A 17,572-nucleotide genomic window follows, 5' to 3' on the forward strand; every position below is an offset into this window, starting at 1 on the left:
AAAATTCACGTACATGGTGTTTGTTCCATCACAAAGCTCAGTTGGTGGAAGCTGGGATATGAGCAGGAACCCTACTTACTGAAGACTGAATGTCTGCCACCGAGCCACTGCGGTCTCTTTCGTTTTATTGTTTTTTTTTTTTTTTTTTTACTTTAACGTCCCTCAGTTATGCACTGGGGCTATTGGAGACGGTGATGATGAGATTGATGGTAATGGTGGAATGACGAGTCATAGGAAACGGGAAAACTCCGAGAAAACTCACGCACACAGTGGTTGTCCAGGTTGGCAGGACCGTGGTGGGAATCCAACCAACCAGGCACTCGACTCATCAGAGATGATGCTCTACCACTGAACGATCAGCACATCCTTTGTTTTGTGGTATTGTACATAACGTAACTACGATATTTTATAGGGAAAGTGTGTGCGTGTTCCTTTCCTTGTAAAAGTCGCGAAGTCATCTTACGATTGTCATGTAACAGGAATGGTTTTGAGAAATATAAATCTGTAATCGGATTGGTCATTGTTAAGAGGGGATATGTATCATTTGAATAAAATGAAACTATTGTTTTTTAATAATGGCAACTCTACTTTCTCCTTTGGCAAAACTTTCAATTGTTTTTTTCAATCTGCGTCAATAGTCGATACCGGTATTTTTATCGGTATTCTTTGCTGTACTGAAGTTTCCTGTTTGTCTCAGAACACATGATCTCAGTGCACTTGACCATATCATTTGCGTTAAGTAACTTCAAAATTCTTCCGTGTCTCTCAAAAAGAGATGGGAAGACAGACTTGTGCTGTAATCATTCTTTTTCCCTGGTCTTAACTATCTGTAGTTCTACTTCACTACATTTATATTTCTAACCACAACACACTGAGCAAGGCTATGGGTAATATATATTTTATACACAATCACGTAACAATTTCAACACAATAATTGAATTTTCATCAGACTTCCACTCCTTCTGACTACTTGGGAGTTGGTTACCTCGTATATACATTCCGGAGATCAACTTTTAAGTAGGTTCTGCCCCTTCATTAGAAAGTAACACTTATGTTATTCACTTTCACTTGTACAGCTGTGCACTTGTTGAATTAAAAATGTACATTTTGCTGGATACATTCTTGTCTTCCAATTATTCTTGTTATGTTTCATTATTAATTTGTTCTTTCTTCTTCTTTAAGTAAAATCTTCTTCCATTCTTTATTTATAGCGAATCCTGCATTCCAATTCATCACCTTGTCTCCTGGCTTCTTCCCATTTTCTCACCAATGTTCTGTTCTTTGCTTCTTCTTACCCTATTCTGTGGTTTGCTTCTTTCTGATGCTTATATATTGCGTTGTTGTACCGTTTTAATCTTACGACATCTTGTGCTGTTTTATCCTTTCTTCCATCTTCCTTATTGTTTCTCTTATTGATGGAAGAAAGAATAAAACAGCACAAGATGAAAGATTGAAAAGGCCAACAACGCAGTGCATAAGCATAAAAAAGAGACAAACCACAAGATAACGTAGGAAGGAGCAGAGGTCATAGAAAGGACAGGAAAGAGGAGAACAGGACAAATGGAAAGAAGCCAGGGAAATTACAAAGGCAGGGGACAAGGTGATGAATTGGAATGCAGGATTCGCGATAAATAAAGAATGGAAGAAGATTCTACTTAAAGAAGAAAGGAAAAGGAAGAAGAAAGAGAACAAATTAATAAGGGAACATAGCAAGGATAATTAGAGGAGAAAAAACGTATCTAGCAAAACGCTATTTTATTTTTAATTGGACAAGTGCGCAACTGAACAAGTGAAAGTGAAAAACATAAGTGTTGTTTTTTAATGAAGGAGCGGAGCGTAATTAAAAATTGATCTCTAGGAAGTATATAAGAGGTAATCAACTCCCAAGTAGCCAGAAGGAGTGGAAGTCTGATGAAGACACAGTTGTTGTGTTGAAACTGTTGCGTGATAATGTGTTTTATATATATCACATAGCCTTGCTCAGTGTGTTGTTGTGTTTAATTTCACAATATGGAAAGAAGGCCTGATAGAATACTTATAGGTCATTTCAAATCACCTTCCGGCATTTTATTAACATTGAATGAAGCACGAAAATTCGAAGTGACCATTTAGTTGAAGATTTACTAACATATTACAGTTATATATCCTATGGAATTATAACTTCCTTCAGAAGAAGGTACTAACAAAGACTTTATGTTTTGTACAGACTCTTCAAGTTTGACACACATTACTAGACTTGGTACCAAATATTGCTTGATAATATTAGGGACAAAAATTAGTTACGCCAAGGCTTCATACTTAAACATACTATTCTTTGGACTAGCAATTCTAACAAATTCCAGAATACAATTGGATTCCTCCCCTCTCCCCCTAAACATTACACGAACTTTCATTTGAGTAACGTACGAGAAAGATTAAAAGCAACGACTTGGAATATCAAATATAGTATTCACATGTACACTCTAGCTTAAAATAAATACATCTGTTACATATTTTTTCTTTCTTTTTTGGTTTTGTTTCTTGTTCTCGCTGACAGAACATGATTACTTGAAATGGCTTCAACAGAAGAAAGAAAAAAAAAAAATCAAACATGGATCTGTTACCAAAGATATGACTATGTACATTTTTCTAAAAGATAAAGTAAAATAAAATAATAATTTTGAACCACAATTTTATTTGCAGTGTCCAGAAGAAAGATGAGAGCAACCGTCCAAAGACACAACAAGAAATCTTGGCAGAGTTACGAGACGCTAAACGCCGGAAAATTAGTTACAAGAAAGTTCACACGAACCGGAAAAGTCATGTTGAGGTAATTTAAAATAGCTTTGTAATTTCTCTTGAATATAGTGTAACTAAAACTGCAAATACCTAGGATTGAATTGCTGCACATATTAAGGTTGGAAATAAATTGGAATAGGCGATTTTAAATTATTGCGGAAAGAACATGCGACTAATTAAATACTAAGTCATTTGATAGTAATTTTATAAGTTACAGTTCAGTTAATACTGAGAGTGGATGCAATTTCTAGTGTCAAAATAATGAATGAACTGTTCCTTACTCGATAAAGATAGTATTAATCTTGGGTCCGTACTGAAAGTAAGTCTTCTTTAAATAATTTGAGTAGTCTGGTATTTTCATCAGTAACTTCTTGAACTTCTACGTTAAATCCGTTGTAAATCTTCTCATCTAAGAACTATCCCATACTGATAGTTGATACTTATGATGGGGTAGTTCTTAGGTGAACTGATGAAAGTAGGAGAGATTTCTGTATGGGTACGAGATTAGTACTGTTTTTATTGACAAATATGTATACTATAGCATCTATTAGCGAATATTCCTATATTCCTTTACTTCTTGCACAGGTCATTTGTATCAGCATATGTGCACGCAATAGAACGGTTATTGTTGGTAGTTTAGAGGCGCTGTATGCTGATTCGCAGATAATACGGTTTAGTATGTGTAAGTGGTGGTAAAGCTTCGAAAACTGATTCCTGAAAACTGATTTGTACCTTTCCGACATTCATTATACGGTTATTATAGCAAAATAAGGAAACAGTGTACCTAAAAAAAGGTTTCCGCGTGTCAAAGAAAGGAAAACCCATGAAATGCAACTAAACGGGTATCTCTGCTGTTACTGGGACCTTTAATAATGGGCATCATACATAATTGGAAGTCGAAGTATTTCCTTCATGTGTGAAAAGTGCGTTCCTTGTGTGAGAACCAGCAAAGCGTTCTGATGGTAAATCGCATAATTGACTACAACTTTTAAAGAAACGTAAGGCTCGAGTTCAAGTGCTGCATTCTTCACATATCATGGGGAGGAAGACGAATAGTCGAAAACTGTACGAACATCATCTTGCATCGCTGGAAGTTTGGCTCTAAACGAAGCATGAGTTTATCTATCAGGATATATCGGGTGTTCTAAAAATGGCGCCCACGGATCGCAGAGCACTCTTTTACAGGCCAAAGCAAAGCGAAAATGTTATAAGATGATATGTTCTCTGGGACCTCCTTCAGCAACTAGGGGGAATCAAAATTTCACAACGTGGCAACGTCGCAGATTAACTTGGAGCCATTAGCATTACACTACGAATACAGCAAGCAGTTGAAACGATTGCTACACTAATAAGTGATGCTAGTATCAATCAATATCGACTTTAGGTGCCATCTGGAAAGAATCGATGTAACTATATGATAAATTGGTAGATCTAATATATGGTTCTTTATTTGCGACGTTGCCATATAGTGCAATTTGTGTCTCCAGACGAGGACTCGAAATGTATACAAATATATATATATATATATATATATATATATATATATATATATATATATATATATATATTGCTTTATTTTGACTTGTAGAATAATGTTCTGTGGTCCGTGCGCGCCATTTTTAGAACACCCTATATATATAACGGTAATCTAATATTCTAAATGTGATTCCATAGGCGGTCTTCTGGATACGTGAATGTGCTAAAAGGTTTCTGTGTGGCTTTATGGTGGTTATTGCTGTAGTGGAGAAAAGTCAATGCAACCTATAGGCACAACATTTTACTGCTATGGTATTCTATCTCTGAATGGCAACGACATATCTCGCATTGTGATTTACAAAGATAAGATATCCAGTCATACGGCATACGGTGACGTGCATGTATTGTATGGCACGTGTCATTCTTGCATTCTCTTTTTATAGAGATTCCTGTAAAATCTGGTGCTTCTACCATGAATTTCGCTCATCCATTCTGCTCCGTTCACTGCCTACAATCTCCGTCGAGCAGACTGGGATCATTTTTCCGCCACTTTTCATTTCACTTTAGACCCTCGTTTTACTGTTGATGGTCATTGTGAGGCCTTTCAGCAGAGTATCCTTGCCGCTGCACACGACTCTATTCCTATCTATGCTGGTTCCCGGTGTAAACGCACCGTTCCTTGGTGGTCAGAGGAGATTCGTGACGCTATTCTGGCCCGACGTCGAGCACTACGTACTTTTCATCGTGCTCCTACAGCTGATAATTTGACTCAATTTCGACTTCTTCGTGCTCGAGCCCGCTATCTGATTAAGCAAGCTAAGCGTCATAGCTGGCACACTTATGTTTCTTCTCTTACTGCTGGCAGCTCCATAACAGCGATCTGGTCGCAAATTCGTTGTCTACAGGGACATGTTTCCTCCGTTGCGGTTTCATCCCTTATTATCGATGGTGTAATGGTCACTGATCAGGACAGAATTGCTGCTGCGTTAGGTCGTCATTTTGCGGATGTCTCCAGTTCTACTCACTACTCAGCTGGATTCCTCAGTTATAAACAACGCACCGAACGTACGCCACTTCAGTTCCGATCTGCAACTGCTGAAGCTTATAATCTGCCTTTTACTACTGCTGAACTTGCTGCTGTTTTGGATTCTACGAAGGACACGGCACCTGGTCCTGATGGCATCTGTTATGCTATGCTCCGGCACCTGCCTGACGATGGCAAGCAACATCTTCTTGACCTGTACAATCGCATCTGGCTTGAAGACTCCTTCCCCGATGCCTGGCGTGAAGCATACATTATTCCTATTTTGAAGCCTGCTAAACCTGCCACGTCCAGTGGAAGCTACCGCCCGATCGCCTTGACTAGCTGTCTGTGTAAACTTTTGGAGAAGATGATCAATGCCCGCTTAGTCTGGTTTCTTGAACACCATGGCCTCATTTCCAATCTTCAGTGTGGCTTTCGGCGCTTCCGTTCCACTACTGATCATTTGGCGCATCTTGAAAGTGCTATTCAGGATGCATTTCGTCATCAAGAACATCTGATAGCCATCTTCTTTGACCTTGAAAAGGCCTATGACACTACTTGGCGATATGGCATTTTGAGGCAACTCCATCTCTGGGGCTTACGTGGCCACTTGGCTCTCTTCATCCAGAATTTTCTCCAACAACGTTCTTTTAGAGTCAAGCTTGGAGCTACTCTCTCTGCTCTGTTTCCACAAGAGAATGGCGTTCCACAGGGTAGTGTTTTGAGTGTCACTTTGTTTGCTGTTGCAGTGAACAGTGTGATGTCGCAGCTCTCCCCTTCTGTTCATGGGCTGCTTTATGTGGATGACTTTACTATCTACTGTCGCTCACGTGATCTCCGTACAGTTACTCGCCAGTTGCAGTTAGCGCTCAACCGCCTTCACCGATGGTCTACCACTACTGGTTTCAGCTTTTCTCTCACCAAAACACACTGCGTACATTTTTGTCGCCTTCGCCACTGTGCCTATGATCCTGAGCTGTTCCTTGGCTGTTCTCGATTGTCCTATGTGGATCATGTTCGTTTTCTGGGCTTGGAGTTCGACCGACGACTTACCTGGACTGTTCACGTTCGAGACCTGAAGTACCGCTGTCTCCGCTCCATGAACTTACTACGTTTGGTGTCCCACCTTTCGTGGGGTGCTGACCGTGTGGTGATGTTGCGTCTATATCGTAGCCTCATCCGCTCCCAATTGGATTATGGCTGTGTTGCATATGGTTCTGCTCGACCTTCCATCCTACGTCATCTGGATTCTGTTCATCATCTTGGCCTTCGTTTGGCGCTTGGAACTTTCCGAACTAGCCCTATTCCTAGTCTCTATGTCGAGGCTCATGAACCATCTCTATCCCACCGTCGGGACTGCCTGCTCCTGCGCTATTGCATTCATATCCGTGCCGTCCCTGACCATCCTTCGGCCTTTGCCCGTGAGGCTGGTGCTCGCTATGACAGATATCAAGCACGACCTACTGCTACCCGGCCTTTTGGCATTTGTGCTATAGACCTTGGTGCTTCTCTTGGACTTGATGTCCCTGCCATCTCTCCATTGGGCCTCCTGCCCATTCCTCCATGGACAGTTCTTCCACCAGTTGTCAGCTTTCATCTAACGCAATTTAAGAAGTCTGTTACCAGCAATCAACAATTTTGTCAGGAGTTCTTCTCTTTTCTGGATGCGTACCGTACCTACGGTGTCTTCTACATGGATGGTTCGAAGCATGAAGATTCTGTTGGTTGTGCCTTCGTCACGGATGATCATAGCGCTGGCTTGAAGCTCCATCCTACTTCCACTGTGTTCGCTGCTGAATTGGTTGCTATCCTGGAGACTCTGCATTATATTCGTCGACGCCATCTCCGACATGTTCTCCTGTGCTCTGACTCCAGCAGCGCTTTACATAGTCTCACGGATGTGTCAACTGTGCACCCTATAGTTCAGCAAATTCTACTCTCTTGCCATTCCTTACGACTTGCAGGTTGCGATGTCCAATTTTGTTGGGTGCCTGGCCATGTTGGTATTCCAGGGAACGAGCGTGCTGACCGTGTTGCCAGAGAAGCTGTCCTTACAGGACCTGAGTATCCGTCACCGCTTCCCAGCTCTGATATTCGCCCTGTAATCAACCGTCTTCTTCAGCGCTGGCAGACAAACTGGGATGAGCAACTTCAGAATAAATTGCATGCTGTCAAGCCGCGACTTGGTGTTTGGGCCACGAGTTCTCGTCCTTCAAGACTGGAAGAACGACGATTGGCATGCTTACGTATCGGGCACAGCCATCTGACCCATGGCTACCTGTTACGTGGTCAGGACCCGCCTTCCTGCACCCAGTGTGGTGCATTCCTGACCATCCGCCACCTTCTTGTGGAATGTGTTCCTCTTGCTCCTGAGCGAGCCCGCCTTGGCTTACCAGCTGATCTGTCTACGTTGCTTGGAGACGATGTCCAGATGCTCCAGAAAGTTTTCACGTACTTGCAGCTTTTGCACGTCTTGCGTGATTTGTGAGTGCATTTCTCACATGTCTTTTAATTAATTTATTTCTGCTTTTATCTACCGTTTGTGTTTTTTCATGGTGTTTCTATGCTTGTCATAGCATTTCCTTGCTTTTATCTTCTTTACTGCATTGTCATATACATTACTAATTATGGGCTGCCCCACGTGTGTGCACCTATTGCCGAGCTGCCCCGGCAGAGAAGATTAACATGCTGTTGTGTACTAACCCGTCCTTGTGTTTGTGTATCGAGTTTGCACATTTCTTGAATGCTATGACATTTTAATTCATAAATGACCGAACACCTTTTATTTACTCCAGCCTTTGTTTTTACTTAATTTTGTCTGTGATACAATGCTTTTTTGTTGTTGGGTACTTCATTTTACTGTCAGAGAAGGGTGCAAAAGACCTCGCTGTCGACGCGCCCATATACACTCTTTCAATCAATCAATCAATTCTACCATGAATTTTTGTTCAAACGAGCTTCCGGACGTGACAGCCGCGTACACCCGACAGCGTTTAGAAAGTTTGCCAGAAAGAATAGAATAGACATGATCAAAGTGTCGTGCAATGCAATCTCCTTCAGTGGCCACTGAGATGCGTGGCGATAGCTGACAGACAGAGCTTTTATATTGAGCACAACTGTTGATGAAGGACGGAATTTCTTAAGGAAGTACGAGTGAAAGAGCACTATTAGAGAGCTCCAGCATAATCCTAATGGTTCTTACATCCCGTTTGTTGAGCATAATTCTGATATCGCTTCTCAGTAGGGCTTGAGATTTTTCAGCATTAATTCCGCGTCGTTACGATAAGCAAGGAATTACTTGAGTAAAGAAACAACATCATGGGTAGTAACGTGTATTTCTTATGAATCTTCGTATTGAATTGCGTCAACTGGACGGCCAGAGCATTTTAAACCAGTGACAATAAATTATTTCCTCCACTGTATCCTGTTAGAAACTAGTTCCGAAAGTCATATTAAACGTCTAATGTTCGCTAACAGCTGTCAGTATTCCCAAGAAATATGATAGGAAAATCTAGTAAACACGAACTTTTTGAGGTCTCACTCTATGTAAATTTGTTAATGTTTTAGTTATTATCCATGTGACTACTTCCCATTCATCCGATGTCCGGTAAAATATTTTTGTTTGATCAAATATTTACCGAGGAAAAAAAATCTATTTAAAAGGTAATAATGTGCAACCATTTCGCCAACTATCCAGTTTGACTCCGTCAGACAGTATCCAGTTGTAGCGCTATTAGGTTTTTTTGTTACCTATATCTCATCTCGTATATATTCTGTCATTACTGGCAGATCACTTGTCGTAGTGGGAAGCTTCCAAACATCACAGTCTTCAGCTAACCTCTTCGGCTTCACGTACGATTTTTCTGTTTTAATATTGTCTATTAACTGTAGCCTCTTTCGTCTTCCTTTTTTCCCTGCCACCCCATAGCTTCTACCACATCCGTCATGGTACAGTTCCTTCTCTACCAGTGTTCCAAGCACTTCCTTTACCTCTTCTTAATTACGTCTAAAATTGTTCTTTTCTCCCACACTAGTCGAATACCTTCTCATTCGTTGTTTTTATTGATGTAGGAAAGGCTTTTGACTGGGTGAATTGGGAATTGTGATGGGAGTTCTAAAGAAAATTGGGTTGGAATGTAAAGATCGAAGACTCATATGAAACTTACATATGAACTTCTCTTTTGCTATTTATATAAGTCTTCCACCGATTACTCTTAATAAGCCAATTGCATCTCTTGTGCCCTTACCTCTCCTAAATCTGAGCTCTTCCTCTTGATCTTCATTTGTCCTTACAATACACTTAGTAAGACAATAGGCATAAAATCTATTACACAGTTCTGTAATGAGTTCTGTTGTAAGTAGCATTTATCCTCTACCTAGGACTCACTGAATTCTTCATGTGTGGTTTGAACAATAAAAGAAACTACGATTTTCATATATATTTCTGTTGAGTTCGTTTATTTGAAAGCTCGAGAAGTCCTTTGTAGTGTATTTTATTAGTAAGTTTGTATGTAGGATCGGCATGCCACATAAGGTTTTCGTTTGCTTAAGGGTTAGTTGTTTTAAAATTCCTATTAAGTTAAACATTTTCAGTTCTAGTAAAAGTATTCGTTTGTTTGTAAATAAGATGCCTAAAGATAAAAAATAAACTTTTTTTTTTTTTTTTTTTTTTTTTTTGAGAAGGGAGGTTTTCCCTCCCCGTAAAAGGCAGAGAATCCATTTCAGTTTCCTTGTGGATTCTATAATTGTAGACTGAGTATAAAATCCATGCTAAGTGCAAACGAAAATATTGAATATTTTCCATAAGTAGAAGCTTTGCTTTGTATATACTTAAACACAAACAAATTATTTGCTGAGCAAAACAATATATTTACATAAAAAAATACATACGTGTTACAGTTTCGCCAACTAACACTTTGGCTTCATCAGACACTGTGAGATACATGAGAAATGTGCAGTCTTATATACAAACAAGAGCTGAGACATCTTCTTCTGATTGGCTCCTGGCAGCAGCCAATCCCCTTCAAGTATTCTGATTTGTATTTTCCTATACCGAGGCTTTCTATCTGTTGTAAATTACACACACACATAAAAAGGACAATCTTAGCACAACTAATCTAAACTAACAAATAATTAACATAAATAATTATATAAATATTTACAAATATATATATATATATATATATATATATATATATATATATATATATATATATATATATATATTGGTCTAGGAATTAATTCGTGCGGTTGGTACGCACACATTGAAGCTGTAGTACAAACACAAAATACATAAATACCTTAAGAAAAATATTGTCCATCGCTAGCCACCACTTTCGCCCATCTGTCAGACAATGTACGGATTCCGTGGCGAAAGAAGTCCTCATCCTTGGAAGCGATCCAGTCAGAGACCCATGTTTCGATATCTTCTGAAGAAGTAAACCGCTGTCCAATCAAATCGTTGTTCATGCAATCGAACAAGTAGTAGTCCGAAGGAGCAACGTCTGGTGAATACGGCGGGTGGGGTAAAACTTCCCATCCGACATTTTCTAAATAGGTTTTGATCGGTTTTGCGACATGTGGGCGAGCGTTATCATGTTGAACAATAAGTTTATCATGTCTGTTCTCCCATTCTGGTCGTGTTCTGGCCAGAGTTTGCTTCAAACGCATTAATTGTCGTCGATAACGTTCTCCATTCATAGTTTCACCCGGTTGCAGCAGCTCATAGTACACCACACCTTTCATATCCCACCATATGCACAGCATAACCTTTGCACAGTGAATATCTCGTTTTGGTTGTGATGGACCTGGTTCACCTGGTTTCACCCAGGTCTTTTTTCGTTTAGGGTCTCGTAATGGATCCACTTGTCATCACCCGTAATAATTCGATGCAGAAACCCCTTTCTGCTCTGTCGTTGAAGCAGCAATTCGCAAATGGTTTTTCGTCTTTCAACGTCTCTGTCTTTCAATTCATGTGGAACCCAATGTGACATCTTTTGAATCATTCCCATGGCTTTCAAGCGTTTGGAGACTGTTGTTTGATCAACGCCTAATGCTGCTGCAAGTTGTTCCTGCGTTTGACACGAATCCTGCTTGAGCAATGCTGTCAATTCTTCGTCTTGAAATTTTTTTGGCTGTCCAGCTCGCTCTTGGTCTGCCAAGCCGAAATCACCACTTCTAAACCGTGCAAACCACTTCTGACACGTTCGCTCAGCTAGAGCATGGTCACCATACACTTCCACCAAAATACGATGACTTTCAGTCGCACTTTTCTGCATGTTAAAGTAAGGACACCCCGCAAAAACACTTTATCAGGCACAAATTGCGCCATGTTCACTTAACTACAAACTGGTGTTGTTGACGCTTTAATCCACTGCCCTATACTACGAACGATACGCGATGACAGGGGTTTGCAACACATGTGTGGATACACGGAACTGTGGGACGCTCCGTTCGTTGCGCCATCTCTTGTCCACCCGCACGAATTAATTCCTAGACCAAATATATAAACAGATAAACATACAATTACGCATACACTTAAAAAGACGACACACACATACAGTATATACACATATACAGTTACATATATACATGTATACACACATATATAGAGATAGATAGATGACTAATATTGACTAATAAATACATAAACACGTGTAGGACAATCAATATAAATACAACAACCATAATAGATATGTGTATTCAGATCTTATACTTTAAGCTTTTTTAACTACCTATTCCACTGTTGGTCAATGATCAGTCCTGAGTTCCAGTTCATTGCTTTATTACCCTCCATTTCTATAAACCGTGCCTCTTTCCATTTCCTAACTATGCTTCTTTCTTCCTGGCCTAGAATTTTTATTTCATTCCAATTAACTGAATGTCTCGTGTCCCTTACGTGTTTGTAGACCGCATTTTGTTCCTCTCTAACCTAACGTCATCCTTATATTGTTTTATACGCTCTCTTAGTTTCTTTCCAGTTTCCCCAATATAACACCTATCACACTCGCCGCACTGAATTTTATAAATCACTCCTTTTTTCTCCATCATTACCCCTTGTTCTTCTTCTGTCTTCTTCCTTCTTTTTTCCCTTTTTACTTCCAGAAGCCTCTTGCTCCCTTTCCTGTAAGTTGAGATGCCCCCCATCTTTTTAAGCATTCTTTTAATGATTTCTGTTTCTTCTCCCAGACTTTCTATCCCCCACCACATTTTTCTTCTTTCTTCTTTTTTCTTCTTTCGTCCTTCACTTTGCTCTCCTTCTCGGCTTCTTTCTTCTTTTTCTTCGTTTTTGTTCTCCCATCTTCTGTACTTTAGCCTCTTTCTATCGTATCCATTATTCTCCAGCTGCTTATGGAATGACTGTATAGTCTGTTCCGCCTTGTCTCTTTCACTGGTTATTTGCATAATTCTATTCTCCATGTTAATGATGAAATTCCTCTTGGTCGAGTAATCTACATCACTTCTGGCGTGGCAATAGTTTCCTGACGCGCAACTTTTTTGATACCATTCTGTGTATACCACTCTTTGTTTCCTCCTTATTCTCATATCCAGGGAAACTATAGCCTCTTCCTTTTCTACTTCTAGCTCCAGTTGTATGCCCTTCTCTGTATCCTCAATTTCTTTTACAAACTTTTCCAATTTCCTTACAGTCCCTTTCCAAATCCCCAAGCAGTCGTCACTTCCTTTCATCCTTACTTTCTTCTCACAGTCGTTCATAGTAATTTCTGTTAGCACTGGACTCAACCTGGAACCTATGCTTAGTCCTTCCTTGATTATCACTAATTTATCATCTATAACACAATAACTGTTATTCCATATAGTCTTCAGGGCCTCCTTCAGTCCTTCTCCACTCCAACCATTGATCTTCCTATCCTTCATCAATTCAGTAATGACTTTAACAATGCTGTTCCTTCTTAGACTTGGAAACATAGCCTTCACATCAACACTGAACATGATTGTTTTAGCTTTGCTCTGTCCTACTTCCTCCAACCTTCTTCTTAACTCAACCGAGTTTTTCACACTGCTACTGTCTTGTTGCCTTCTTAACATTTCCACAACCTTCTTTAACTCCTCCTCCAATGGTTCAAATATATTTCCTCGGCAATCTAATACTGGTCTCAGTTTTATCTCCTTCTCATGAACTTTTGGAAAACCTTTCATTACCGGTAAGACCTCTTTCAAAATCTGCTTTCGTTAGTGTTACTAAAACTTTTTCTTTAATTTCCTCACACATAGATCTTTCACCTATCACCTCGTAAGTATCATCACAGATATCATTCAATTTTTCTTTGTACCATTGTTTTTCCATCACTACAATGGCTCCACCTTTGTCCGCTTGTTGCACACATATGTCTTTTCTCTTCTTTATATCCTTCAACACACTGTACTCGTGTTTTGAAAGGTTCCCTTTGGCTTCTTTATGCTCCTTTCCACAATCACCTTAGCCTTTCTCCGTATCTTATCCCTTATCTCCTTGTCCTGAACTTGAACTATGGCTTGCTCTACCGAGTATATAACCTCTTCTGCGTCCACTCTTTGTACTTTCACTTTAAACTTATAGCCTAAACTTAACACTTTCTTCTCATCATCCGACAACGTCAGATCACCTATTACTACCACTTTTTAGTCAATGTGCTCCTCCTGATTTGACTTCCACCCTAACCGCCTTCCCTTTTCTATTAATCTTTCCTTCACTTTCTTATTAAAATCCTCTTCCCACACTTCCAGTCTCGTCATAACTATATCCCTAGTAAATATCAATAAACTATCACTAATGTCACTTTTTAACTTCACTGTCTTTCCTCCATTCAAGGCTAAAAAATGTTCCCTAATCCTAATCTCATTCCAAATCAGTTCTTTTTCTATCTTCTTAATGAGTCTTTTGTACCTGCTTGATTCACTCCTCACTCCCTTTTTGTCAATCCTTAAGCCTTTCGGTGTAACCTGATCCACTAAACACTGCCTCTGGAACCACATCTGCTGCCCCTATAAATACGTGAGACGTTAAACTGAAAGATGATGAATTATGATGAAATTAGAAAACCCACTAAGTCCTCCGTTGTGTACTTTTTCTTCCCGATTTTCTTTGAGTAAAATTTTTTCAGGATTTTCTGTTCAAGATGGAGTTATTAATATATTTTTCGTATTATGATGGGAAGACAAAGGTAGTGGGCGGAACAACTGTTATCTCTTCACAAAAATTGAAATATTTTAGAAAGCCCAATATTTCTCAGACAAAAAAGTTTTTTTTTCTTTCTTTTTTCAAAAAAGCCGTTTTCTTTCAGATCACTTGCATTTCTAAAGATATCACATAAATTTGAAGTGCTTTTCTACTTCTAGGAAGAGTTTTTGTATCAGAATGCCATACAAAGGTCACACATTCAAGTTTGGAGCGCTTGCTATTTTGTTGTCCATTCCTTTCGTTTTAATATTTCTGTTACTTTTGTAATTTCTGTTGCTTCAATTGCCAGGGTCTTTAGTTCATACCATTCCTTTTATAATTTGTTCGTATCACTACTAGTGTTCGCATAATCTTCATATTTATAAATGGATAATAAGGTAAAAATGAGTTTGCTATCTACTTTTCTTTCTTCTTATTTGTTTATTATTATTGTTGATGTGTGGAATTTAGTGTCCCTGTCAGCAGCAAGACTGTGTTGAGATGTGGTCCTACATTTTAACGTGGAATCTGGACCCCATGAGCTCCCGCCGAGAACCGAACCCGGTCTCCCGCACCGGAAACATGTACACAGTCATGTAGCCACGAGGGAGCTCTGATCTATTTATGCTAGCTGTTACAGTTAAGACATCGTTCCTTGTTATTAAAGGAATTCCTCACGGGAGAGAGAGAGCAAGAGAGAGATAGAGAGAGAGCAGTTTGCAATGTGGTTTCTGCTTTTGCTACGGAGTTACTATTTATTCTTCTTCTTGTAGTTTGTTAGCGATTCCTTTTTCTCTTTTAAGTTTTCCTGTGATAGTGTTTTTATTTTTTTCTATTTCCATGGCAAACCAAAATAGATAATTCTATATTCTGTATGATAAATGGAAGAAATAACCGATTTCATATCACACCAATGCCTCTGCAAATTCATTGATGTACAAAGAATGAGAGAGAGAGAGAGAGAGAAAGAAAGAAAAAAGAAAGAAAGAAAGAAAGAAAGGAAGAAAGAAAACACGACTGGACTGAAAATCGTACCTGAATCTCAGGCTTGCTGTGGCAATGCGTTAACCACTGTACCTCTAGTCCACTCCCCGAAACAACCATACATTCTGTCATTGTTAAAACTAACTGTGCATCAACTTCAAGAGTGATAGAATGTATGTTGACTGACTGTTCAGAAATTGGGTGTAGTAGTGTTTAAGAAACAAACCGATACGGTAAGCTAAAGACCTGGCTTCAATTTCCGACTTAGTCATGCAGTTTCATTGTTTTTGTGTCGATTGAGTCATGTTCTCGTAGCTAATTCAAATGTTAAAAAAAAAAAAAAAAAAAAAAAAAAAAAGAAAAAAGAAAAAAAGAAATAGGACGATAATTGTTTACCTCTACCGCTTTGTTGCAGAGGAGTAACCATAAGTTATTTCTTAATTAAAGAGTATTCACTTGGAATACCGAGAAAGCTAATTAGATTAATTAAGGTATGTTTAAGTGAATCCCAAAGTAAAGTCCGGGTAGGAAAATTTTTGTCCACGAGCTTCCACATCGAAAATGGCCTGAAACAAGGAGATGCGTTGTCGCCATTATTATTTAACTTTGTGCTGGAATACGCTATAAGGAAAATCAAAGATAGCAACCAGGGCCTAGAGTTGAACGGCATTCACCTGGTTATGGCATATGCTGATGATGTAAATTTAATAGGGGATGATAGGAGAACAGTAGAAATAAATGCAGAGATCTTATTAAACGCTTGCAGGGACATGGGTTTAGAAGTAAATGAAGAGAAAACTAAATACATGGAAGTGCGTCGGGACCGTAATACGGCAAATTGTGGAGGCGTTAAAATATTAAATAATGCTTTTGATAAAGTGGATACTTTCAAATATTTAGGATCAATATTAACAGACGAAAATCATATTCACGAAGAAATTAAATGTCGACTAAAAATAGGGAATTCGTGTTACTATTCGGTTCAAAATCTCTTGTCGTCGCGAATTCTGTCGAGGAATTTGAAGCTTAAAATATATAAAACGATAATCATGCCTGTTGTTCTTTATGGTTGTGAAACATGGTCGCTTACTCTGAGGGAAGAACATAGACTGAAAGTATTTGAGAACAGGATCCTGAGAAGAATATTCGGACCCAAGAGGAACGAGAATGGGGAATGGCGGAAGCTTCATAACGAGGAACTACATAGTTTATACGGTTTACCCAACATTGTTAGGGTCGTCAAGTCTAGAAGGCTTAGGTGGGCAGGTCATGTAGCTAGAATGGAAGAAAGTAGAAACGCTTTCAAAGTCTTGACTGGTAGACCCATAGGAAGACGACCATTAGGAAGACCTAGGCGCAGATGGGAGGACAATATTAAGATGGATCTCGCAGAGATAGGAATATAAAGTAGAAACTGGATGCAATTAGCTAAGGATAGAAGTCAGTGGAGAGCTTTTGTGAACGCGGCACTGAACCTCCGGGTTCCATAGGCCATAGAGTTAGTTTAGTTAGAGTATTATTATTATTATCAGTATCTAGGGTCGAAGTCAATAAACGTAGGGCTTTGAAAACAAAACCTTTCGACTTCACTTTCAGTAGCGTGTATGTAACTTATACCATCGCTCGTAAACGAACAACTGAAACCTTATGCCTAGGTGGTGTGTACTTTGTGTCTAGATACTGGTAATAGGAGGGCAAGGAGAACTTTGAGTCTAGATACTGATAATAGGAGAACTTTGACTCTAAATACTAATAATAGGAGAACTTTGAGTCTAGATACTGACAATTGCAAGACTTTGAGTCTAGATACTGATAACTGGAAAACTTAGATGCTGATAATAGGACGAGAGTAGATACTAATAATAGAAAGTCTTTGACTCTAGATACTGATAATTGCAAGACTGACTCTAGATACTGATAATAAGGAGGACTATTCTTTATGTTAAGCAAGGACAAAGCCTGCGCGTGCTTTTCACTCGGGTGCTTCAAACTATTATTACCACTATTATTATTATTATTATTATTATTATTATTATTATTATTATTATTATTATTAATAATAATAATAATAATAATAATAATAATAATAATAATAATAATAATAATAATAATAATAATAATAATAATAATAATAATACCTTTATTTTTCA

At 38.9% G+C, this 17,572-nt stretch overlaps 1 protein-coding gene across 1 annotated transcript in view; it reads left to right on the top strand.

The window, feature by feature from the left end:
* Positions 1 to 17,572, top strand: part of LOC145694534 (U11/U12 small nuclear ribonucleoprotein 48 kDa protein-like) — a 53,329-nt gene that overhangs the window by 25,442 nt on the left and 10,315 nt on the right. The window contains exon 5 of the mRNA XM_081770848.1: positions 2,683 to 2,809. Coding sequence (XP_081626974.1) covers positions 2,683 to 2,809 — 127 coding nt within the window. The remainder of the gene's footprint in view (positions 1 to 2,682; positions 2,810 to 17,572) is intronic.

Source organism: Thermobia domestica, chromosome 9, assembly GCF_964235325.1.
Source record: "Thermobia domestica chromosome 9, izTheDome1.hap1.1, whole genome shotgun sequence".
NCBI classification, from domain to species: domain Eukaryota; kingdom Metazoa; phylum Arthropoda; class Insecta; order Zygentoma; family Lepismatidae; genus Thermobia; species Thermobia domestica.